The sequence below is a fragment of the Trachypithecus francoisi genome, unplaced genomic scaffold (assembly GCF_009764315.1).
Source record: "Trachypithecus francoisi isolate TF-2019V2 unplaced genomic scaffold, Tfra_2.0 Lachesis_group4, whole genome shotgun sequence".
Lineage (NCBI taxonomy): Eukaryota > Metazoa > Chordata > Mammalia > Primates > Cercopithecidae > Trachypithecus > Trachypithecus francoisi.
The window spans coordinates 108,020,539-108,044,987 of NW_022681469.1; the positions used below are offsets into that span (position 1 = coordinate 108,020,539).

The 24,449-nt window shown below is 61.7% G+C and overlaps 1 protein-coding gene across 4 annotated transcripts in view; it reads left to right on the forward strand.

The window, feature by feature from the left end:
* Positions 1-1,652: 1,652 nt before the first annotated feature.
* The window catches only part of TTYH3 (tweety family member 3), a 34,817-nt gene continuing 12,020 nt past the window's right edge, over positions 1,653-24,449 (forward strand). For 2 of the 4 annotated variants that reach the window (XM_033195143.1, XM_033195142.1), the window contains exons 1-9: positions 1,653-2,001; positions 17,093-17,262; positions 17,378-17,489; positions 17,653-17,873; positions 18,179-18,286; positions 19,716-19,788; positions 20,062-20,137; positions 22,702-22,757; positions 23,414-23,506. In XM_033195143.1, the coding sequence (XP_033051034.1) occupies positions 1,879-2,001; positions 17,093-17,262; positions 17,378-17,489; positions 17,653-17,873; positions 18,179-18,286; positions 19,716-19,788; positions 20,062-20,137; positions 22,702-22,757; positions 23,414-23,506 (1,032 nt within the window). In that variant the 5' untranslated portion in view covers positions 1,653-1,878. The remainder of the gene's footprint in view (positions 2,002-17,092; positions 17,263-17,377; positions 17,490-17,652; positions 17,874-18,178; positions 18,287-19,715; positions 19,789-20,061; positions 20,138-22,701; positions 22,758-23,413; positions 23,507-24,449) is intronic. The other 2 variants (XM_033195144.1, XM_033195145.1) reach the window with 2 other exon arrangements.

Below are 24,449 nucleotides of genomic sequence, written 5' to 3' on the forward strand. Positions count from 1 at the left end.
AATCCCAGCACTTTGGGAGGCCGAGATGGGCGGATCACGAGGTCAGGAGATCGAGACCATCCTGGCCAACAAGGTGAAGCCCCGTCTCTACTAAAAAAACACAAAAATCTAGCCGGGCGAGGTGGCGGGCACCTGTAGTCCCAGCTACTCGGGAGGCTGAGGCAGGAGAATGGCGGGAACCCGGGAGGCGGAGCTTGCAGTGAGCTGAGATCCGGCCACTGCACTCCAGCCTGGGTGACAGAGCGAGACTCCCTCTCAAAAAATAAAAAAAAAAAATAAAAAATAATTTTTAAAAATATATATACAGAGCGAGACTCTGTCTCAAAAAAAAAAAAAATATATATATATATATATATATATATACAGAGAGAGAGACTGAGTCTCGCACTCTCGCCCAGGCTGGAGTGCAGGGGCGCCATCTCCGCTCACTGCAAGCTCCGCCTCCCGGGTTCACATCATTCTCCTGCCTCAGCCTCCGGAGGAGCTGGGATTACAGGCGCCCGCCACCATGCCCGGCCAATTTTTTTGTATTTTTGGTAGAGAAGGGGTTTCACCGTGTTAGCCAGGATGGTCTCCATCTCCTGACCTCGTGATCCGCCCGTCTCGGCCTCCCAAAGTGCCGGGATTACAGGCATAAGCCACCGCGCCCGGCAAAAAAATTTCTTTTTTTTGAGACGCAGTCTCGCTCTGTTGCTCAGACTGGAGTGCAATGGCGCGATCTCCACTCACCGCAACCTCCACCTCTTAGGTTCAAGCAATTCTTCTGCCTCAGCCTCCCGAGTAGCTGGGATTACAGGCGCCCACCACCACGCCCGGCTAATTTTTGTATTTTTAGTAGAGACGGGGTTTCACCATGTTGGCCAGGCTGATCTCGAACTCCTGACCTCAGGTGATCCGCCCATCTCGGCCTCCCAAAGTGCTGGGATTACAGGCATGAACCACCACCGCGCCCAGCCAACACTCGAATTACAGACAAGGACACCTATGTACAGAGTGGTTAAGTAACTTGCCCCAGATCACACAGCTCTAGGTGCCCCAGCCAGGCCCTGAATCCAGATCATGTCCATTGTACAGACAAGCCACTCGGTGCCTTGCTGGACACTGCAGGCTGTGGGCCGTTATGTGTGCAATGGAGAGGCCAAGACCAGCCCAGCCCCACCAGGCTGGACCCCAGCCTGGTCAAATAAGAAACATACAAAGATCGAAACGAAGAGTGAATGCACGGAATGAAGCGCACCACGGCCACGTGGAAAGACGGGCCGCGGTGGTACAGCGCTGAGGACCTGTCTTCCAGCGCCTTAGGGGCCAGGCGTCCCTCTAAGAGAGCGAGGAAGTAGGCGGAGTCTCTGCCGGCGGACCAATGACGGTACAGAGGCGGGGCCTAAGGGCGGGGACACGTGAGGGGCGGGGCCCATTGGGTAATGGGAGGGCATGCGAGTGGAGGGGCAAAACCATCAGGTAAAAGGACCAATAGAGGTGCAGGAGTGAACGGGCGGGGCACAATGTGGGGCGGGATCGGCGGGGGATAGGCCAATGGTGGGGAAGAGGCGGGAAAGAGGGCGGGGCGCGCGGGGGCTGGGCTGGCGGGCGGCGGGCCAATGGAAGCTTGGGGGTGGGGCCGGCGGGCGGACGGGCGGGGGCGCGGAGGGGGCGGCGGCGGCGGCGGCGAACAAAGAGGCGGCGGGCGCGGGCGGCCGAGCGGAGCCGAGCGCAGCCGAGCCGGGCCGAGCCGGGCCGAGCCGGGCCGGGCCGGGCCCAGGAGCGCGCGGATGATGCGGGCGGCCAGGCGGGGGTCGGCGGGTCCCTGAAGCCCGCGCCCCGGGCCAGCAAGGGAGCCCCGCGCAGGCCGCGCGCATCCGGAGGCGGCCGGGCCCCGCCATGGCCGGGGTCAGCTACGCGGCGCCCTGGTGGGTGAGCCTCCTGCACCGGCTGCCCCACTTCGACCTGAGCTGGGAGGCCACCAGCAGCCAGTTCCGGCCCGAGGACGCCGACTACCAGCAGGTGACACGGGCCCCTCGGGGTCGCGGGGTCAGGACCCCCAGGTCACGGCCCCCTCCCCTCCCAGGGTCACGGCCCCCCTCCCCGAGGGTCTAAGGACCCCTCATCCACCCCATCCAGAGTCACGACCACCTCCTCCTCGCAGGTCTTGGCGTCCTTCCTTCTCGAGGGCCCCTTCTGAGTCCTAGGACCTCTACCTCCAGGGTCATGGCCTCCTTCTCAAGGGTCTAAATACCCTCCAACCCCCATCGAGGGTCCACGACCCCCCTCCCGATTCTGGCTTTCTCTTCTGTGTCACTAAGGCCCCTGGGGTTTCATGGAACTGCCTCTCCCCTCTCCGTGAGCCCCCTTGGCCAGTGGAGGGCCTCTCCACCATCACTGGGGGCAGCCTGGTGCTGTGTCCCAGCAGAGACCCCTCCCCAGATGACCCCCAGGCTCTGAGATCAGAGCGGGTGCCTGAGCACATTGGGTGCAGGCAGACAGAGACTCCTCGCCCACTCACCCCCGACTGGGGAATCCCACTGCCAGGCTTCCAGTGGGTGAATGGCCTGGGCCGCCGCCAGCCCTCTGTGGCCGGTAATGACCCCCTGCTTGGCGGTCAGGCTGTGGGATGTACACTGGGTGCCATGTGTGGCCGTGGGAGACCAGGCTGCCTGTAGCCCCGGAGGGAGGGAGGGAGGCCTGGCGGCAGGGAAGCACCGTGGGCCTCAGGCAGGGAGGCTGGAAGCGGCTGAGCCCAGGCAGAGCTGGGGGGCGGCGGGGACCCTTTGCAGCCCTCTCCCAGGGGAGCCCTTAGCCTGGCATCATGCCAGGCCCCAGCACCACCCCCATCGCCAAGCTACTGTCATTTGAGTTCGGGGCAGGGGACCAAGCTGTGGGCATTTCCTTTCTGCCTAGATATCCGGATTCCAGAAGCCCCGTGACCAGGGTCCCTGGTCACCGGGAGTTTCTCTCTTGACTGATCATGGCAGAGCCCCATGGTGGGGTGGGAATGGCTTTGCTTATCAAAATGGCTTGGGAATCCGGTATTCCACGGGCAGCCTAGCACCTGGACTCTTCAGAACTGCGTTGTCTGTGTCCTCCCGCATCCAGCGGAGGGAGGCGGAAGTGGAGGAGCAGGGCACCTGGGAACCCACTGCTCCCAGCCTCCCGCTCACTTGCACCCAGGCCCCCCAGCCGAGCCTATGACGTTTCCTAACAGATGAGGAAGGGGGCGAGGGATCAGCCCAGGCACGCCCAGACACAGCAGGGAGGAGGGAGGCGGAAGGATTGGTATAAAATCTCACGCCTGCGTTCTAGAAGCCCAGCCCTGGGGGACCGTTCAGTGTGGGGGCAATGCACATTCAGGAACTTCTGGAACTTCTTCCATGCTGACAGCTTTGTCACTTGTCCCTGGAGGACTCTGTTGAAGCTGCAAGGAGGGTGTGCTTCACTTTGGAAAGTTCTCTGCCCTGAGGGTTTGGCCCATTTGTTAGTTCTGAAGCTCCGGGCAGCCCTGGGGCATGGGAGGTGGCTGTTTCCTGCTGCCCCTTGGGCTGCCACCTGCCTGAGCTGCCAGCCACAGTTGGACTTCCCTTCAGCCCTCCAGGGTGCTTGCACTCCCAGATTGAAGACAGGCAGTGAGAGGGAGCGAGGGGCGATGATGTCTGCAGCCCAAGACGGTCTCCGGGCAGTGGCCAGGCCCCTCCGCTCAGCCTGGCCTCCCTGGCCTCCCAGCAGGGTGCTGTGGCCCTGGGAGGCCCTGGCTTCTGCCCTCTTTCCTCCCCTGCCCTGCGCTCTGCTCTGCTGTGGGAGGGCTCTGACTCACTCTCTCTCCTGCCTCATCTCCACGAAGCAGAATTAGCCACTGAATAATTCACGACGTGGAAACCGGCCTGCCTCCATCCCCCGCCACCTCCACTCCCGGCTCTTGGCGAGGGGCTGTGGTGTGAGCTGGTCCTGGCGTGTGTCCTGCCCCTGCCCTTTGAGTACTGGTGCTTTTGGACAACTGCTTGGTGTCTCTGAGCCTTCATCGCCTCATCCTGAATCTGGGCTGGCCATGCCTCCTGTGTAGGGATGCCCCTGGGAGGCAAGGGCCAGGAGTCCCCTTCCTGGGAGAGTGGGCAGTGGGTGTGCCTGGGCTGTGGCAGGTGCCCCTTCCTGCCTTCCCTGGTGAGGAGTTGCTGACTGTGGTGGGGAGTGGACCCCTCACCCATCCTGACCGAGGGCTCCCTCTTAGCTGTCTGTGTGCTGCCCCAACCTGGGCTGTGCCCTGCTGGGGAGGGGGCATCTGCCCTGTGGTTATTGGGGTGGGGGATGGAGAGGAGGTGGGGCCTGGTGTTGGGAGTTGGGGGTGTGGCACGGGGGACTGGCCTTTGTCCTTTGCTATTTCTGGTCCCGGTGGTCTGCTGTTGGGAACCCTGGTGAAAGCCCCGGGAGGGACCAGGGCCCGGTCCTGTTTCAAGGCCCTGCGTGGGATTGCCGGTCGGCAGTCACTTTTCCCACAGTCCCAGGAGGTGGGGAGAGTTGTCCGTTGTACAGATTAGCAAACTGAGGCTCCGAATCACATAGTGAGTAAGTGGTGGAACCACAGTCCTGCTGCAGACCCCTCCTCCGGCCTCCCAAGGAGCCCCGGTCAGCCTGGAGTGTCAGGCTACCCAGCTTCCCCAACGGCTGCCTTGCCGCTGGGGCTGTGACCGTGGGATTAGGAGCCCATGGGGGCTGAGGGATCTGTGGGAGGGCAGTGGGTAGGGAGGCATCTGGGGTCGGCTTTGTGCAGCTCCCCAGACAGTGACTGTTGAGAGGGGCTCCCGTGTTGCCTGGGCATCTGAGTGAATGGGGGGCTGTTGTTCACAGCTGGGATTTGGAAGCCCACAGGAGGCCTGAGACTCCCTGGTGGCCCCACAGCTGAGCTGGCAGGGCTGGGCCTGAGGCCCCTATCGTGGCCTGGGGCCAGTCATTGCTGCATAGTGAGTCCTGAATGTCCAGTGGGTCTGGCTGTTCTGGCCCCAGGCAGGGGCCCTTGAGAGTAGCAGAGCCTTCTCTTCAACTAGAGCGTCGCAGGCCTGCACCCTCGCTCTGCCGCTTCTTCCTGCGTGACCTTGGGTGGTCCAGCCGCCCTCCTGGGATTTATTCGGGGGAGGCCTGCCTGCTCAGCTCCCACCAGCTCTTCGTGACCCTGTGTCCTCAGGCAGGGATCAAGTTCATGCTCACTGACCTCAGCCTCTCTCTCGGGCTCACTGTCTCCTCCAGCTCAGGGCAGGCCAGATGCAGGAGAATAGCTATGGCTTGTGGTGGATTCCGAACCCGGGTAGTGGGAGCCCAGTGGTCAGGGAAGGCTTCCTGCAGGAGGTGATGTTAACCGGCCTGCCATGGAGGTTGCAAGCCCGGCTGCCGACAGTCAGAGGGTTAGGATTAGCCTGCTGCTTTCTGATTCCTCCATGGGCCATGCCAGCCCTGGCAGGTGATGGTTTCACTGGAACATCTGCCTTCCAGGGCAGATAGTAGGCCCTGCCTCAGGTTTGCCTAGCGTGGGGGGGCCTGTTTTCCACTAGAGCCTGGAGTGTCCAGATGTTTCTGTCGAGACCCTAATGATAAGACTGAGGTCACCATGCGGAGGCCTTGGGGAAGAGCTTCCGGGCTGGGGGAGCGGCATATGCAAAGGCCCTGAGGCAGAGAGAAGCTTGAGCCTCGGGGAGAGGCCTCAGCCCACATGCTGGAGGGTCGATCTGGTCTGACGGTGCACGGGGAATGTGCTGCCTCAGGAACTGGTAAGCCCTCTGTGCCAGGTGCTGTGCCAGCGCAGGCTGGATGGCCACTCAGAGGGGATCTGAGCTCTGGGAGTAGGGCCAGTGTTCTCCTAGCAGAGCCGGGAGCCCGGCTCCTAAGAGCACAGTACCTCTGTGCCGCCACAAGGCGAGGTCAGCCTTGTGCCCAGTTGCAGCCTGGGGGGCAGTTCCCTGGGGCAGGGCTGGCCTGTTATCATCCTCCCCACTCATCAGAAGGAAATTAGCTCTGGTTAAAACAGCAGTGTTGGTCGCCTGTCTTGTGGTTTACGAAAGCAGTGCACGTTCATGGAACATTTGGGGAAAAGGGAAGAGCGTCAGACAGAAGTGTCCCTCCAGCTGGGTTCAGTCCAAAGCGCATAAAACTGTAGGGTGGGTGTCCCTCAGAACTGGAATCCTATTGCTTTTGACATGTCCCGTACTTTGGACTGTGTATGGGGCCTTTAGTTCCAGATGCTTGTCCAGTGTCCCACGGTGCCAGGAAGGATTCTGTAGTTGCAGGTGACAGAAGCGGGCCAGACACGGAGGCCCCTGGGGAGCTGGGCGGAAGCTTCAGGAGCAATCCCTGAATGGACAGGAGCTGATGAGCTAGGCTGGGGGGTGCAGCGAACGGGACCCTGCATTGGGGGGTGGGCAGGAAGCCCGTAATGGCTGGTCCCAGTCCACACAGGATTTCCATCTTGGCCGGCGTCTGCATTCCTGGGGAGCCTCTGGCCGAACTTGCCTTTTGACCAGGGGGTGTGAAACTATGGGCCCTGGACCTGCTGGGGGGTGGGTGTCAGGCCACCCTTGGCCCGGCTGCTGCCCGCATCAAGGGTTCCTGTATTTGGGCTCCTGGTTTTGTGGTTCTGAGGGTGCTCTGGCCACCTCTATCCCCGGGACACTCGTTCTCAAGTCCCTTCCTTGGAGTGCAGCCTGGACCCTCTAGAAGTCCCCGAGGTCTTCACAGCTTTTCCTGGGTGTGCATGAATGTTGGGGTGGTAATTCTTGCTCAGGGTGCTGGCTCCCCCATCTCCCCAGTTCCAACAGCACCAGGGGCCACTCCAGTCTGTGTGTGCGGGACCCCCACCTGCCCCCGACTCACCTGAGACTTGAGGGCTAGCTCTAGGGCCCCTCTTCCAGGCATCTCCACGGTGACCCTTCTTCCTCCCCTGACCCCTGGGCAGGGCCTGCTGGCCGGTCCCGTCTAAGGGATGTGCAGCATCAGCCACCCTGACCCCCGGCCAGGGGCTCTTGGTCAGGCTCTGGGGGAGCGGGGAGCCCTGTAGCTTGGTTCCCCAGGCCACAGCGGGTCTTCCCGGACGCCCGTGCTGCTTGTTTCTAAAGCATTTTTCCTGGGAGCCACCCAGTGGCCCTGGGAGGTGGACACTGTGTCCCCGACATAAACAGAAATGGGGGCTGGCCAGCATCAGGGGCCCGAAGACTGGGCCCGGGCTCCAACTGCAGCCCAGCTCCATCCCTCCCAGTGGACACGACGTCAGTGCAGTTCGTGGGTGCAGGGATGCAGGTTCGGGGGGCTCAGGGGCATCTACACTTCCCCCACCTGCCCCACTTCAGTTCTGCTGAGGCCTGCGCTAGAGAAGAGGAACTGCGTCTGCAGCCAGGGGCCTGGGGTCAAGGACATGGGAAGTGCCTGACGCAGCCAATGGGGAATTGGCATGTGACAGCGGGTGGATGGTGGGTGTGGGAGGGTCACAGGAGGGTCTCCAATACCCGGGCCCACCACTGGGGTCTGCAGGGAGCTCACCCGGGCCCTGTGCTGGGCCTCACACCGTCCGAGGGGGCTTCTCACAGTCTTGGGAGGCTGGGTGAGACCTGAGTCCCGTGGGGCAGCACCTGCTGTGGCTGGGCCAGGCCCATGTTGGCCAAGCGTGTGGGAGGAGGCCAGGCCACCCACAGAGTGCCAGTGCCTTCGGTCTCCGAGGAGGGTGCCAGCCACGGTGCCCCTACCTGCTCTGCCCCCTCGGGCCCATGCACACTGGCTGGGTTCCTGGCCATCGTGGAGGAGCACTCCCGAAGTTCTGGAGTACACCCAGCTCTGAGCCCTGTAGCCCTGCATCAGGGGTTGGGCTGTGCCCTCTGGGCTGCCTCTCCCTGGTAGGGAGCCAAGCCCGGAGACGGGGCTCCAGTCTGGCAGCTCCTGGCTGGGTCTGAGGCCTGGAGCCTGGTCCCGAGGGGGCTGGTGCAGGGGCCTGCAGACAAGCGGGGAGAGCAGGGTATTTTCTGGGTGTCACGCTGGGAGATGTGTCGGAGCACGAGGACCAAAATAGACACACTTGCTGCAGTTCTTTGGTGTCTGTTCCCTGCACAAGGGGGAGGACAGGCGTGGGTGGCGGGAGAGCTGGGGTCCCCCGGCTGCAGGGTACAGGGCAGGGGCCTGGCCTATGGGGAGACGGCGGGAGCAGCTCTGAGCCTCAGCCCAAGGGCTGCCTCTCCGGCCTCCTTCCAGGCCATTCCTGGAGGGTGAGGGCCAGCCTGGAGGAAGCCCCGTGGGGGCGTGGGGTAGTGGGTGTGGGGCCATGTGCAGCCTGGCGGCCTGGACCTCGGACCTCAGGAGTTGGGGACAGGGACACAAAGTTGGCCCTGGCCCCGGCTCCCACGTGGCTGCTGCTGGCTGCATGTCCTCCAGGCACGGCCAGGAGCTCACCGTCATGGAATGCGTGAAACCCAAGCCCAGCCTGGTGGAAAATCTGGTTTTAATTTTGGGCCGGCGTCGCTGGGAGCCTGGGCCGAGTGTGCTACGGGTGGGGGCTGGGGCCACGTGTGCAGCTTGGCTGCGTGGGGGGCTGTGGCCCAGCCAAAGGCTGTGACCCTGGAGCCCCCACTTGCGCGAGGCGACCCACGAGGCAAAGGTGGGGGGACCCACTTCCCGGTGGGGGACCCCCGACACGGGGGCGGTGGTAGTGGCTCGCACACGCCGAGCCCACCCTGACCTCCCCAAACAAGGCTTGGCCCTAGGGATCCCACCCCTTTCCTGACCCTGACCCAGGACACCTCGGGGGTTCTCATGGTGCTGGGGGCCAGAACCCCTCAGTGTGCATTGGAGTGTGGGACCCCAGCCAGCCTCTCAGATACCCCCAAACCTTGTCACTTCCTCTGGAGGAGGGGCCTTGGCAGTTCCAGGGCTGGAGTTCGGCATCCGTGGAGGCAGGTGGAGGTCACTCCCCTCCCATTCCCACCTCTCCTGTCTGCCTGCCACATCCTCCTGGAGCCCCGTGCTGCTGTCACACGCACAGGCTCAGGCCGGGGCCTCGCTGGTCCCTGCTGCCAGTGGATCTTCAGCATGCAGGAGATGTCGGTTGCCTGGATCCTGTGCCAGGACTTGGCTGACACTGTCCCCGGGCCAAGAGTGCCCTCCCCACCTGTTGTGGTGCCCGCGATGCTCCCCAGAGCGGGAGTTTCAGTGACCATCTCGTTCTTTTTCCTGCCTCCCACAGCCTCCGAGCTCACAGGGCCGGCACTGTGGGCACAGGGGAGCACCCACCTAGTGGGGCCGAGCTGTCTGTCCAAGCCTGGGCCCCAGCACCCAGCACAGGCTGCTGCTAAGACGCCCTGAAAGCTGATGCTCCCAATTAGCCCAGAGCCCAGACAGGACCACGGCCGTCAATATGGGGCCTCCATCCTCATCCAGGAAGCTGGGGGTGACTCTGTCCCCACTGCAGTCAGGCTGTGTGGCCGTTATCATATTGTGTGTCTGTCACATGCCGGCGCCTGTGGCGGGGTTCCGGCCCCTCAGTGGCCGTCGTGCTTGGCCTCTGTGGAGCCTGTCCCTTTCCCTCCGCCAAGCTATGTCACTTCCACATGGAGCTGGCACGAGGGGCAGGGCAGAGCTGAGCAGGGCTGGAACCCACCTTCTGCCCACCCCTTCTCTGGCCACTGGGGGCTGCTTCTCCTGCCATCCCTGCTCACCGTGCCTCACAGCTGCACCCCTGGGACTCGCTGGTCCCTCCCAGTGCCACAGGCAGCCATCGTCCTCAGCTGCGGTCACACTGCCTGGCCTGCCGGGCTCACCCGCCCCCGCTGTGTGACTGTAGACTCTGGGCCCCCTCCCTGAAATCTCTGTGCCTAGCAGCATGGCTCCAGGATGCGGGCCCTATGACTTCCCTTCCTGCTCAGGGCATACCCGCAGCAGTGTCCAGCCAAGGAGCTAGCCCCTGTGGCTGGAATGGCAGGGTGGCGGAATCGTGGCCACTGCCTGTGGCTGGAGTGGCAGGGTGGTGGAATCGTGGCCACTGCCTGTGGCTGGAGTGGCAGGGTGGTGGGATCGTGGCCACTGCCTGTGGCTGGAGTGGCAGGGTGGTGGGATCGTGGCCACTGCCTGTGGCTGGAGTGGCAGGGTGGTGGGATCGTGGCCACTGCCTGTGGCTGGAGTGGCAGGGTGGTGGGGTCGTGGCCACTGCCTGTGGCTGGAGTGGCAGGGTGGTGGAATCGTGGCCACTGCCTGTGGCTGGAGTGGCAGGGTGGTGGGATCGTGGCCACTGCCTGTGGCTGGGGTTGAGGGTTGCTTCAGACCAAACTTCTCATCAGAGTCCCTGTGGGCACCTCCCAGTGGGCTAGGGCATCCTCAGCCCAGCCACACGCCATGGTAGCCCACAGGTTGGTGGGACAGAGTGGCGTGTGGGGGTCCGTGGCCTGGGGTAGTGGGGTGGGCAGCTGCTCCCAGGGGTGCGCATGTTGAGTGGCCACCTGTGTGTCAAGGGGGCGTGTGTTCCACAGGCCGGCCCTGACTTGCTGTACACCCTCCCCTGAGTGGCATGCTTCCTCACACACTGCAGGCCCAGGTCCCACCACCAGGTGCCCCGGGAGCCACCAGGATGCCCAGCGGTGGCAGGCAGTGTGCCCTGCCCTGCCGTCATGCATGGCCCTCCTGCCTCAGCAGCCTGGTGTGGTGTGATCTGTCCTGGCACTGAGCCTGGCATTGCATGGGGGGGTGCCTGTGTCTGCGTGGCTGATGAGAGTCACATCCAGACAGGGCCTGGAGGCAGAGTGGCCATGGCTGGGAGGCCGCAGCAGGCATGGGGCACAGACCTCGCAGCTGCTCATGCACATCCTCTCCCCAAGCCTCCTGCCCCGCGGGCCGTCCTAAGGCCTTGTGGCTCACTGGGCCCTCCCCTCTCCAATCAGGGCTGGGTCAGGGCCATCCACCTTTGCAGGCGGCCAGGTTGGGTTGGGGGTCTCGCCCTACAAGTGCGGGTCCAAGTGTGGGAGCCGAGGTTCACACAGAGCAAAGGCTGCAGTGCCGGGTTTGGGCCTGGGTCTCTGATATCCTGGGGACATCCTGGAGGAGATGGCCCATGTCTGGGAACAGTGGGGGTTCCCTGAAGAGGAAGGCTCCAGGCCCAGGGACAGCATATGCCTGGGTATAGAGGCCACAGAGCCCTGCCCCAAGCCACACCCCAGCCCTGCCTGCTCCTCGCCAGCCACTGCCCCAGGCATCCCTGCCAGGCCAGGGAGGTCTTGCTGTGACCCGGGGTGTACTGGGATCCTATCAGTAGCAGCCTGATCTGGGACAGAGTAAGGCTTCAGGCCCTGGCCCTCTGGTTGGCTGGGTGTTTCCAGAGTTGGTGGGGTTTTGGGGGCTGCATTTTGGGGGCTGCAGGGCAGTGGGGGGAGTCTGAGCTCATGGTGGGAGGGGGCACCCCCCGTGGATGCCGTCTGTGGGGCTGCAGGAGCCAGGAGAAGGAGGGGGTGACCCAAGGCCGAGACCAGGAGCCCTAGGGTAGGGACCGGGGGACTGCGGCTGCAGGAGGGGGTTGCCTCCAGCCCCCTTGGTGCGTGCGTGGCAGTTGAGTCCTCCCCACGTGCTCTGCGGAGCCCAGCGTGCAGCTTTCGCCTTGCCTGACCGAGCCCTTACATCACTTCCACCACAGACGGAAAATTCCATTTGGTCAGAGCCCAGCTGCTGATCAGACAGTTCCCATTCTTTCTCTGAATGGGCCAGGGAGGGGCGGAGGGGCCGCCAGCCCGGTGGAGAGAGGTGGCGGGGCCACCATAGGAATGCCGCTGGCGCGGTGCCCCGCAGGAGACTGTCTGCTGGGAATCTGGCTTTGGGAAGTGGGTGCAGAGGTCAGGCTGGCCACGGCACACTCCCCGCAGACAGCTGGGCTCAGGCCTGGTGCTCTGGGCGCCAGGGCTCTGAGGTGGGATGAAGTAGCTGCCCGGTTTGCTGGGCACCCTGACGCCTGGGCTCTGCACAGCGGACAAGGACAGGCTCTGCGTGGTGGGCTAGGACCCAGGCAGCCCAAGTGGCCTTCCTTTGAGGGAGGCGCCATCTCCTTCCTCAATTGGGGGAAGCCAAGTGGGGCTGTCCTGGCACGGGCCCCGAAGCCTGGCCTCTGGCCCCCGGGGCTGAGGACTGAGGCTCCATTTGCAGCTGGCCCCATCCGGGCAAGAACAAGAGAAAGCTGCCTCAGACGATCGCAGGGCTCACACCTGTAATCCAGCACTTTGGGAGGCCAAGGCAGCTGGATTGCTTGAGCCCAGAAGTTCAAGACCAGCCTGGGCAACATAGCCAGACCCTGTCTTTACAAAAAATTGTTTAAAAAATTAGGGCAGAGGCCAAGCACAGTGACTCACGCCTGTAATCCCAGCACTTTGGGGGACCGAGATGGCAGATCACCTGAGGTCAGGAGTTCAAGACCAGGCTGGCCAACATGGTGAACTCCCCGTCTCGACTAAAAATACAAACATTAGCCGGGTGTGTTGGTGCATTCCTATAGTCCCAGCTACTCAGGAGGCTAAGGTAGGAGAATCACTTGAATCTGAGAGGTAGAGGTTGCAGTGAGCCGAGATCACACCACTGCACTCCAGCCTGGGTGACAGAGACTGTCTCAAAAAATAAAAAGAAAGGAAGGAAGGAAGAGGGGGAGGGAGGAGGGAGGGAAGGAAGGAGGGAGGGAGGGAGGAGGGAGGGAGGGAGGGAAGGAAGGAAGGAAGGAAGGAAGGAAGGAAGGAAGGAAGGAAGGAAGGAAGGAAGGAAAGAAAGAAAAGAAAGAGAAAAAGAAAATTAGCCAGTGGTGGTGATATGTGCCTGTGGTCCGAGCTACTTGAGAGGCTGAGGCAGGAGGATCACTTAAGCCCAGGAGGTTGAGGCTACAGTGAGCTGTGAACGTGCCACTGCACTCCAGCGTGGGCCACAGAGCAAGACCCTGTCTCTAAAATAATTTTTTTTTTTTTTTTAAATCATAGACTTGGGCCGGGTGTGGTAGCTCACACCTATAATCCCAGCACTGTGGGAGGCTGAGGCGGGCAGATCACCTGAGGTCAGGAGTTCGAGACCACTCTGGTCAACATGGTGAAACCCCATCTCTACTAAAAATACAAAATTAGCCAGGCATTGGTGGCAGGTGCCTGTCATCCCAGCTACTCAGAGGGCTGAGGCAGGAGAATGGCTTGAACCCAGGAGGCAGAGGTTTCAGTGAGCCAAGATCACACCACTGCACTCCAGCCTGGGCAACACGAGTGAAATTCCATCTCAAAAAAAAAAAAATCGTAGACTCCCCGGTACTCCAGCTCCTGTGCTGCCTTTTCTGTTTTTTCTCAGCGTCTCTCACCTTCTAGCAGGCTTCACAGTTTGCTTATAATGATGTTGAGTGCCTGTGTCGCCTCACCACCCTGCAGGCGGGCCCCAAGGGCAAGGGTGCCTGGTGCCTAGCATCCTCTCCCCACCGGCCATGGGCGCCCCCTGCCCGCCGCCCCAGGATGTCAGCCCTCCGCACCAGGGAACTGTCATCTGAGGGATAGGCTTGCCTCACCCAGATCCTGTTTGGCCAGGGCTTATCTCGCTCTGCCTCCGTTTTCTCATCTGGCAAGTGGGAGTGGGTGGCTCTGGCGCCGCCGAGGAAGTGATCTGGGCCTGGAAGCCCTTTGATGTATGCTGATGCCCCGAGCTCTGAGTGGACATGCCAGGCCGGTGGCTGCGGAGGTCATAGCCTGGTACGTGTTTAGGCTCTGTGTAATGCGCGTCTGGGATTGGCCTGCTCTTCCAGTCCCCAGTTCCTCACCCCAGGAGGAGCTTCCCTGAGAAGCTGTGAGTCCCGAATGTGGGGTGCAGTACAGACAGGCTTTCCTAGAGTCGTGTCCCACGTGAGCACAGGGTCGGGAGAGCGAGGGTGACCCCAGCCAGGGACTGGGGAGGCCTCTGCAAGTGGAGAGCAGAGGGAGGGTTCACTGGAGGAGTCTGGTCAGCCCAGGGTCAAGATGTGGCTGGTTGACATGGCCTCCAGGCCATGGGAGCCCAGGGGAGGCCCTGTGGACGGACATGCAGATGTGGGCCTGGGTCCCGTGGAGCTCTGGTCCCTGGGGACATGGTCAGCTGCCCCCCCAGGTCTGTTCTGCCCTTGGCCTCTGAGCTATAGGGAGGGTACTGGCAGGGCCTGCAGTCACAGCTGGTGGGGTCAGCACCTGCACTCCATGCCCAGCCCCACATAGGTGAGGGCAGACCCAGGGAGCCCCAGAGCGTGGCTTTTCCAAGCTCCCTAACGTGTGTGTGGAGCCTGGGCACGGTGCTGGCACTGTTAATGTGAGCCCCGCCCCCCCCCCGCAGGTGACTGCTCTTTCTCCGCCTCCCTGTGTGACCTTGGGTAAGCCCTCCTGGGCCCTGAGGCCTCGGTGACCTGAGCTCCCTGGGACCATGAGACCACCCTGAGCTGATTCGGTTTCAGTGGCTCTGGTGCCAGCCCCGGGGCCTGCTCCCAGAGGGTGGGGGTGGGCTCAGGGCCCAGTAGTCCTCCTGCCATTGCAGGGGCGGTAGGCACTTGTGCATGGCTGAAGGAGTGGGAGGGTGCCCGCCCCCGATGCTCTGCAGTGCCCAGATTGCTGGCCGCTGGGCAGCCATGGACACACCAGCATGGCTTTGGACCGTGGCGGCTCATTTCTGGGTGTGCTAGGCTGGTCAGCGCCTCCCTGGCCAGGTGGAGGTGGAAAGGCCGCCTTCGGGTGTGGGTGTCGGCCAACTTCCTGGAGGGCAGGACACGCCATCCTCCCACTGCCTGGCAGCCGTCTCCTGGGAGATCCAGCAGCAGTCCCAGTGCCCACTGTGGCTGAGCCTCTCATCCCAAGTGGGGCCAGGCAGGGGACGATCCGCCCCAGCAGCTCCCGAGGCTGGGGCCCCAGAAGGCAACATTGCTGAAGCGTTGAGATGTGGGGAGGGAGGCGTTTCTGTGCAGCAGTGCCAGTTAGGGCAGTGCAGGTGTGCCTGCTGGCCACCCCACAACACTGAGGGCCCCAGCTGCTGACACCCCCATGGGCACCCCCGAGTTAGCCTCTGGGTGGTCCCTGGCCCCATGATGAGGCACAGCCCTGTGTCAGCTCCCCATCCTTCACCCTGGCATGGGAAGTGTGTGGAGGTTCCGGAGGGCTGAGCCGGGGTCAGGGCTATGCTGAACCCAGGGACCTGGGGTTGCAGGGCCTGTGTGCTTTCTCTGTAGCTTCTCTGAAGCCCAGTTTCCCTGTGGATGAAATGGGGTGAGAGCACTTGGCCAGGCAGATTGAGTGTGGTGCCAGGAGAAGGGACAGCTCTGGGGCCACGTTACCTTCCCTCCCCACAGCTGGTGTTCAGGAAATGTCACTGTTGCATCAAATTAGCCACTTCCTGTGCAGGTCTCCTGGCCTCGGGACAGGGGAGTTCTGGTGTCTGTTCTGTGGTCTGTCTTTTGTGTTCAGAGACCTGGGGAGAGCCACACCGGTAGGCCATGCTTGGAGCCAGACAGGGCTGTGTGTCCGGTGCGGTGCCCATATGCAGCCTGTGTGGGTGGTGTCCACTGGGACAGCCCTGACCAGTGACCGTAGCAGTGTGGGGTCAGCCCCGCCGTCTCATCCAGCGTGGGGAGGACTCCATGGGCAGTGAGAGGTGGCTTCTCAGTGCACAGACCCCAGACAGGATCAGACCCCTGATAGGGCCTCTTGCATGTTCACCCCTCAGAAACACTTTCATGGTCAACAAGAGGGGGTTCAGCCCCCCCACAGACTCCCCATTTTCCTACCAGACCTGAAAACCTCAGCTCTACAGCTGGGGTGGGGGGTCCTGCCAGGACTGAGGTAGAGTTCTGGGCCTGAGATGGGGACAGGCCCTGGGGTCCTGGAACTGTCTCCGGCTGGAGGTGAGGATGGGAGCTGATGCCAGCAGCCCCTCCCCAGGGCTTCGGTTCTTCAAGGGGGCAGCAGCACTTTTTTTTTTTTTTTTAGATGGAGTCTCGCTCTTGTTGCCCAGGCTGGAGTGCAGTGGCTCAATCTCGGCTCACTGCAACCTCTGCCTCCCAGTTTCAAGCGATTCTCCTGCCTCAGCCTCCTGAGTAGCTGGGGTTACAGGTGCCCGCCACCACGCCCTGCTAATTTTTGTACTTTTAATAGAGACAGGGTTTCGCCATGTTGGCCAGGCTGGTCTCAAACTCCTGACCTCAGGTGATCTGCCCGCCTCAGCCTCCTAAAGTGCGGGGTTCACAGACGCGAGCCACCCCGCCCATCTCAGCAGCACTTACTTCTTTCTTTCTTTTTTTTTTTTGAGACGGAGTCTCGCTCTGTCGCCCAGGCTGGAGTGCAGTGGCCGGATCTCAGCTCACTGCAAGCTCCACCTCCCGAGTTCACGCCATTCTCCTGCCTCAGCCTCCCGAGTAGCTGGGACTACAGGCACCCGCCACCTCGCCCGGCTAGTTTTTTGTATTTTTTTAGTAGAGACGGGGTTTCACCATGTTAGCCAGGATGATCTCGATCTCCTGACCTCGTGATCCGCCCATCTCGGCCTCCCAAAGTGCTGGGATTACAGGCTTGAGCCACTGCGCCCGGCCAGCAGCACTTCTTTCTACAGAAGAGAAACCAGGCTTGGGGAGGTGGAGGGACCTCCCTAGTGGGGCTGTGGCTGCAAGGATGCTGGCTCACCAGCATGGTGGGTCCTCATTTGTCACCCACATTCTCTGGCTACCTCCATCCAGCACCTCTCCTTGGGGCGTGGTAGGGCAGATGTCCTGAGCACCTGCCCTGGACTCTGGGGACCCGGTGGGGAGGGGACACGTGGCCTTGCCCGAGCCACAGAGGCCTGGAGTCCGTCCACCCGGTCCCTCCTACTGGCTATGGAGTCTTGATGCCGTGCAGCCTTGAGGATGGTGAGACCGGGGTCCCAGGTGTGGGGTCCAGGCCTGGGTGACCCCAGGTGCATCACTGAGGTGGTGGGAGCCTCCATGACTCACCTACAAGTCGGGGATGGGGCCCACTTCCTAGGGCTGGGGACAGGATTAAATGGGAGTGTGCGCCAGGTCCCCTGCTGGGGCGGGGCGTGGGACTCTGGGCTGGAGGTCTACCCCCTCCAGCGCCGCTTCCTGCCCGCCCGCCCGCAGGCGCTGCTGCTGCTGGGGGCCGCCGCCCTGGCCTGCCTCGCCCTGGACCTCCTCTTCCTGCTCTTCTACTCCTTCTGGCTGTGCTGTCGGCGGCGCAAGAGCGAGGAGCACCTGGACGCCGACTGCTGCTGCACGGCCTGGTGTGTCATCATCGCCACGCTGGTGTGCAGGTGAGCACGATGGGGCGGGGCCAGAGAGGGCGGCCCCCAAGGGGGCGGGGCTGGAGTTTTGGGGTGGGCGGGGCTACATCGCCAGGCCCCGCCCTTATGCCCCTGCCCTCTCCAGCGCCGGCATCGCCGTGGGATTCTACGGCAACGGGGAGACCAGTGACGGCATCCATCGGGCCACCTACTCGCTCCGTCACGCCAACCGCACGGTGGCCGGGGTCCAGGACCGCGTGAGTGACCGCGGAGTTGGGGCCGGGGCACTCTTGCTGCTCCGGAACCCCATGTCTGCGCGAGGCTGGGCGGGGCAGCCGGGGCTGGGGCTGTGCAGGAAGGGCCCAGCCTCTGGGGCGAGGGGGGCGCCCTCCCAACCTCACGCCCGCGGGTCCGGCGCAGGTGTGGGACACGGCAGTGGGGCTGAACCACACGGTGGAGCCCAGCCTGCAGACCCTGGAGCGGCAGCTGGCCGGGCGACCCGAGCCCCTGCGCGCCGTACAGCGGCTGCAGGGCCTGCTGGAGACGCTACTGGGCTATACGGCTGCCATCCCTTTTTGGAGGAACACGGCAGTGTCGCTGGAGGTGCTGGCGGAGCAAGTGGATCTCTACGACTGGTACAGGTGCGGCCAGGCGCTTCTCCCTGCCCAACCCCACCTGGGCAAGCCTCACCCTCCTTGGGCCGGTTTTGCTGTCAGCACCTAGTACATGAGGTCTGATGGGTGGGGGGCTCAGGGTCACTGGAGGTCACAGGCAATGACTGGAGTTCCCCTAATGGGAGCCTTTCTCAAGAACCGACACCAGTTCCCATGACCCAGACCCTCTGAATGCCCTCTGGGGTGCCAGGCTGCTGGCCTCAGCTCCCCCTTGAGGGCCCCTGGTGCCCCACTCCCTGGTCCTGCATCCCTGTGCCCTGGCCCACTCTCAGGTGTGCCTGCAGGTGGCTGGGCTACTTGGGCCTGCTGCTGCTGGACGTCATCATTTGCCTCCTGGTGCTGGTCGGCCTCATCCGCAGCTCCAAGGGCATCCTGGTGGGGTGAGTCTGGGAGTGTCGGCCCTCTGTGGGCCCGAAGCGGAGGGGGAGGGCAAGCACGTGGCACCACTTCCCCCACCCCATTGGCAGATCCTCACCACAAGCTCTGTGGTGGGGGCTGAGCAGGAAACCCCTGCACTGGGCCTGTTCTGAGATTCCCCTTCCATGCCTGTGGCCTGTGCTCCTGTGGCCTGTGCCCCTGTCGCCAGAATCCCGGCACATTTGCCCCCAAGCCTTGATTTCCTTCAAGAGTCTGCATGTGGGGCACTTGTAGCCCAGAACCTGAAGCAACCTGTCCAGGTCTCCCAGTGCCCAGGGCCCCCAGAGACCAGGCTGGGGCTCCTTCCTCCACCCCTTCCATCCTTGGCCCTGGGACAGCCTGGGTTCCAGCTCCAGCTCTGGCTTACCAGGAGGGTGACCTTGGTCAGGTAGCTTATTGGTGCTGGGCCTTGGTCTCCTCATTTGGAAGGCAGAGAGAGTGGCAGCTCCTTCGGGGGAGGTGAGGTGTTTTCACTGCCCTTCACTGCACAGCCGCATGGCCATGGCTGGTGCCTCCCTGGGCCAGGCCCGGGAGAGATGGGAGAACACCCAGCCTCCCCCAACGTGGCACTCATAGGCCACAGAGGAGCAGAATGAGGGAAATGTGGCATGGGCCAGAAGTGATAGCACCCTGGAGAGGAAAAGCCGGGGTGGTGTGCAGGCCTGCAGTGGGGTGAGTTGGGGGAGTACAGCTGCACACCTTGCCCAAGGAACCTGAGAGAGGAGGAATTGAGCGGGGACCCAAGGGAGTAAGGGACGCCTGGACAGATGAGAAAGGATGACAGTGTGCAGTGGGGTGTGGGGCCTGCATTGGGGTGTGTTTAGGGGGCCTGAACTGGGATGTGGGGGACCTGTGGGGGGGGCCACCTGCAGTGGGGTATGCACAGGGGGCCTGTGTGTCTGGATCAAAGGGAGCCAGATGTGGGTGAGGTGAGGCCTCAGATGAGGGAGAGGCCGGTGCCGTAGCAAGAGCTCTGAGTCCCCGGTTGCTGAGCGAGGGTTCAGCACAGGAGGGCTTGGTCTAGCTGCGGTTATCAAGCCCCTTGGGCTGCTAAGTGGGTAGCGGGATGTGGGGACCCACGTGAAAGTGGACACTGTTGCCTGTTCAGGAGAGGGAGCTGGGGGACAGGAAGGGCAGGGCCCCGAGACCCACCTGGCCTTCCAGTCCTGCTTCCAGCTCAGATCTCTGAGCCCCACCCCACCCAGGAGAGGGATCCATCTGGGCCCTGGGCTGTGGGCAGCTCTGGCTGAGGCCAGGCCATAGAAAGAGTCCCAGCCCATGTGTGGGCTGAGTCCTGATGTGCACAGGGACCTGCCTTCTGGCCTGCAGCCCAACAGGTGGCACGGCCCCCACCCTGGCCTGGGGGCTGCTGACTGGCTGTCTCTGCCCCAGGGTCTGCCTGCTGGGAGTCCTGGCCCTGGTCATCAGCTGGGGCGCATTGGGCTTGGAGCTGGCGGTGTCCGTGGTGAGTGGCAGAGGGGGTGAGGTCTCCGGCTGCTGGACCTGGGCACTGGGGGAGGGACGAGGGGAAGCCACACTCCTCTCCCCTCCTGTCTTCCCCGGGCACTGGGTTCCGAGAGCAGTGGGGACCCACCGTGGGCACAGTCCGCCTGTAACCCCAGATTCACAGTCCACCCTCCTGAGTTGAAAGCAGACTCCGGGGGCTGGTTCTACCCCCGAGAGCTTCCCTTTAGGCCCAGCTTGGTCACCCCCTCTTGCTTGCCCACGCCCACCCCAGGGCTCCAGCGACTTCTGTGTGGACCCCGACACCTACGTGACCAAGATGGTAGAGGAGCACTCGGTGTTGAGTGGGGGTGAGTCTGTGTCCACAGCCGTGTCCGAGCGGGTTCCCCAGAGTTGGGCTGAGCCAAGAGAGTGAGGTGGCTGAGGCCGAGGTACCCCTGCCCCGTGGGCCCTTGGTCTCAGGGAGACAGGTCCCAGTTCAGGACGCTAGTGAGCAAACAGGACCACCTTTCCCAAGTGGGAGGCTCTGCAAAGAATGACAGCAACTGTGTGGGGTGGTGGGTGCCCACAGGGCGGGGGGAGGGGCAGGTGACGCGGGGCTGCTTCGAGTAGGTGCCCAGGGGAGGCCAAACAGGTGGCATTAAAGTACAGCCAGAGGGCTGGGTGCAGTGGCTCACATCTGTCATCGTAGCACTTTGGGAGACCAAGGTAGGTGGATCGCCTGAGGTCAGGAGTTCAAGACCAGCCCGGCCAGCATAGCAAAACCCTGTCTCTACTAAAAATACACAAATGAGCTGGGCGTGGTGGCGGGCGCCTGTAATCCCAGCTACTCCGGAGATTGAGGCATGAGAATCGCTTGAACCCAGGAAGTGGAGGTTGCAGTGAGCTGAGATCACACCACTGCACTCCAGCCTGGGCGACAAGAGTGAAACTCCGTCTCAAAAACAAAAGAAAAGTAGAGCCGGAAGGACCCTGCATCTCTTGTAAGGGCCCCGAGGCAGGAGGCAGACCCGAGGGGAGAAGGGAGAGTGGGAGGCCAGTGGGGCTGAGTCACTGTGACGAGCTTCGCTTTATTCCAGGGGAGGCCATTGGAGGGAGGGAGGCGGGGGAGAGATGACCCGTGATTGAAGGCCCCTTTCAAAGCTTCCTTAGGCCTCGGGGGTTACAAGGGGAGGTGAGGAGGATGCTTCAAGCAGGAAACAGCAGGGGCTTGAATAAATTGAGCAAAAGGTGGACAGGGATGGGCTCTGAGGGCGGGAGGGACGGAGCAGGAGTTGGCGTCCCTGGTCTCAGCAGCTCTGTACTGCGGGGCCATGAGCTGTGCTGCGGGTGGGGGAGCAGGAGATGGGGGGCAGGGAGCTGGGGCATCAGGAGTTTCAGCCCTCTCAGAAGGTTTGCGACGTGTGTCGGACGTCACAGAAGCAGGTGGACGTGGGAGTCTGGAGATCGGGGTGCTGTCAGTGTGTCAAGCTTCTCGGGCCCCCGTTGTGGAATTACTGTGTGTTCACAGATAAAAAATAGAAGGCCTGTCCCTGTGGGGGTGGGGGTTACGGAATGACCTTGAAGGTGATCATCCTGCCACCCTTTGTCCTTGGAGGCCACAGGATTGGCTTGTGGGCTGGTTTTTTACCTGTCTATGTTGAAGGAACCATTCCCACCAAAGCCTGAGGAGCCTCCCAGAGGAAAAGTCATCACCTTGCCCTCGGGGGTGAGGGTGGAGGGGTGGGCCCGCTCTGCTGGGGGCCGGGAGGGCTGGTGACCACTCAGTGTTACCCACCACTGTCCTTGGCCCCGGTGCTATCAGCCTGGTCCCTCCAGGTCCCTACTGCCAGCAGCCTTTGGGGGTCTTATCAAGTATGAGCAGTTCCCCTGCACGTGTACATGTACACACATAAGTGTGAGCTCCAGCCTGCGGGCCAGAGAGCCCCTCCCAGAAGGCAGTAAGGCCAGCCCCACTGGCTTCACTGCACAGGTGGCCACAGTGATGCCTGGTGCTCTCCTATGTTGCTCCATACTTTCATCATTTTTTCAACTTTTAAAACCTGTTTTTGTTTGTTTGTATATTTTTGAGACGGAATCTCATTCTGTCTGTCACCCAGGCTGGAGTGCAGTTGTGCAGTCTCGGCTCACTGCAACCTCCCCCTCCTGGGTTCAAGCGATTCTCCTGCCTCAGCCTCCTGAGTACCTGGGATCATAGGCATGAGCCACCAGACCCGGCTAATTCTTGTATTTTTAGTAGAGACCGTGTTTCACCATGTTGGTCAGGCTGGTCTCGAGCTCTTGACCTCGTGATCCGTCTGCCTCGATCTCCCAAAGTGCTGGGATTACAGGCGTGAGCCACCACGCCCGGCCTAAAACATTTTTTTTAATGTTCTTTTATAATTGGAAGAACTGAACTTGTAAAGAGTTCAGAAGGTGGAACCCAGGCAAGGGGCAATGTGTGGGGACCCTGGCTTGATGGGAGCCCAGACCCCACTGCCACACACACAGACATATGCATGTTACACACATGCGAAGACACATGCACACACAGACATGCACACATATAAATAGACATGTACACGCACAGACATGCACACATATAAACAGACACATGCACACATAAACACACCAACACAGGCACACAGACATGCACACATATAAACAGACACATGCACACATATAAACAGGCACATGCACACATATAAACACAGACACAGGCATACATGCACACATAAACAGGCACACAGACATGTGCATGTATAAACATGCAGACACATGCACATATGTAACAGGTGCATGCAGACACACATGCACACATGTAAGCATGCACACAGACATGCCCTGAAGACATGCGTGCAGACATATGCACATATGCACGCAGTCGCACAGGGACAGCTGTTGTGGCTCAGCCTGCCCTGACATCTCTCCGCAGACATCCTGCAGTACTACCTGGCCTGCTCACCGCGCGCCACCAACCCCTTCCAGCAGGTGAGAGCCTGGGAGGCCAGGACTGGGATTCAGGAGAGTCTGAAGTACGTTGCTCTGTGTGGAGGGGCCCAGCAGGCCTGGTGCCTGGCTCCTCAGCCTGCAGGACTGGGGAACTGGGGGAAGGAGCTGGACAGAGGCCATGTGGATGTCACCAACGGCCCCTGGGGTTAATGTGCCAGTGACCTGGTGACCTGGCTGAGAGCCTTTCGGGGTGACCTGCTGAATGCACCCGCATCGCTGGGACTGCTTTTGCTCCTTGGATAGGCCTTGGAGGGGGAAGGAGGAGCCCCAGGGATGCCTCTGTAGGGTCCTGGTGGGGGAGTTTGAAGAGGTCGGCCGCACCAACTGGTCAAGCCCCGTATGCACTGCCGGTCATTTCACCGATAGCACGTGACCCTCTGAATCCTGAGGGCCGTGTGACTGTGCTTTGCTTACTGGTGTGGGTGTGTGGTTGGCTGTTACCACCTCAGGGCTCTGTGGTCTCTGGGTGTGTCCCGGGGAAAGCAAGGGTAGGGAGTGCCCTGTTGGCCTGCAGAGCGGAGCCTTGATGGCCTCCCGGGCTGGCAGCTTGCTGGTGGCCATGTTGGAGGGTCCTGGGGAGGGAGAGGCAGGCGGACCCCGCGGCACCCATGGACTTGGTCTCCTCTCTGGAGCAGAAGCTGTCGGGCAGCCACAAGGCGCTGGTGGAGATGCAGGATGTCGTGGCTGAGCTTTTGAGGACCGTCCCCTCGGAGCAGCCGGCCACTAAGGTGAGGGCTGCGGGGCAGCCACTGGGGAGGACAGGGGTCCTCTTTTCTCAGCATGAAAGAAACTTGGGTGCAAACACAGCTCAGGGCGAATTTGGAGAAGGCACCAGGCTGGCCGAGTGGGGACCTGGTGTTGGCGGTGCCCTGGGAGGTATTCCTCGTTCCTTCCCCAGCCCTTTCTACGTTAAGCCTCTTCCTCCCGCCTTCATTCCTTTCCCTTGGGAATTTTTGGTAGGTTTTAAAAATCATTTCTTTTGAGACAGGCACTTGATGTGTTGCCCAGGTGGGTCTCAGGGCTGGGATGACATACATGAGCCACCACACACAACTTTTTTTTTTTTTGTAGTTGAGACAGACTCTCGCTCTGTCACCCAGGCTGGAGTGCAGTGGTGCGATCTCAGCTCACTGCAGGCTCCGCCTCCCGGGTTCACGGCATTCTCCTGCCTCAGCCTCCTGAGTAGCTGGGATTACAGGCGCCGCCACCACACCCGGCTGAGTTTTTGTAATTTTTTGTAATTTTTTTTTTTTGTATTTTTAGTAGAGACAGGGTTTCACTGTGTTAGCCAGGATGGTCTCAATCTCCTAACCTTGTGATCCACCCGCCTCAGTCTCCCAAAGTGCTGGGATTATAGGCGTGAGCCACTGCGCCTGGCCCACCACACCCAACTTTTAAAAAATAACTTTATTCTTTGTTTAAAAAGTAATACGCCGGGCACGGTGGCTCAAGCCTGTAATCCCAGCACTTTGGGAGGCCGAGACGGGCGGATCACGAGGGTAGGAGATCGAGACCATCCTGGCTAACATGGTGAAACCCCGTCTCTACTAAAAAAATACAAAAAACTAGCCGGGCGAGGTGGCGGGCGCCTGTAGTCCCAGCTACCTGGAAGGCTGAGGCAGGAGAATGGCGTAAACCCGGGAGGTGGAGCTTGCAGTGAGCTGAGATCCA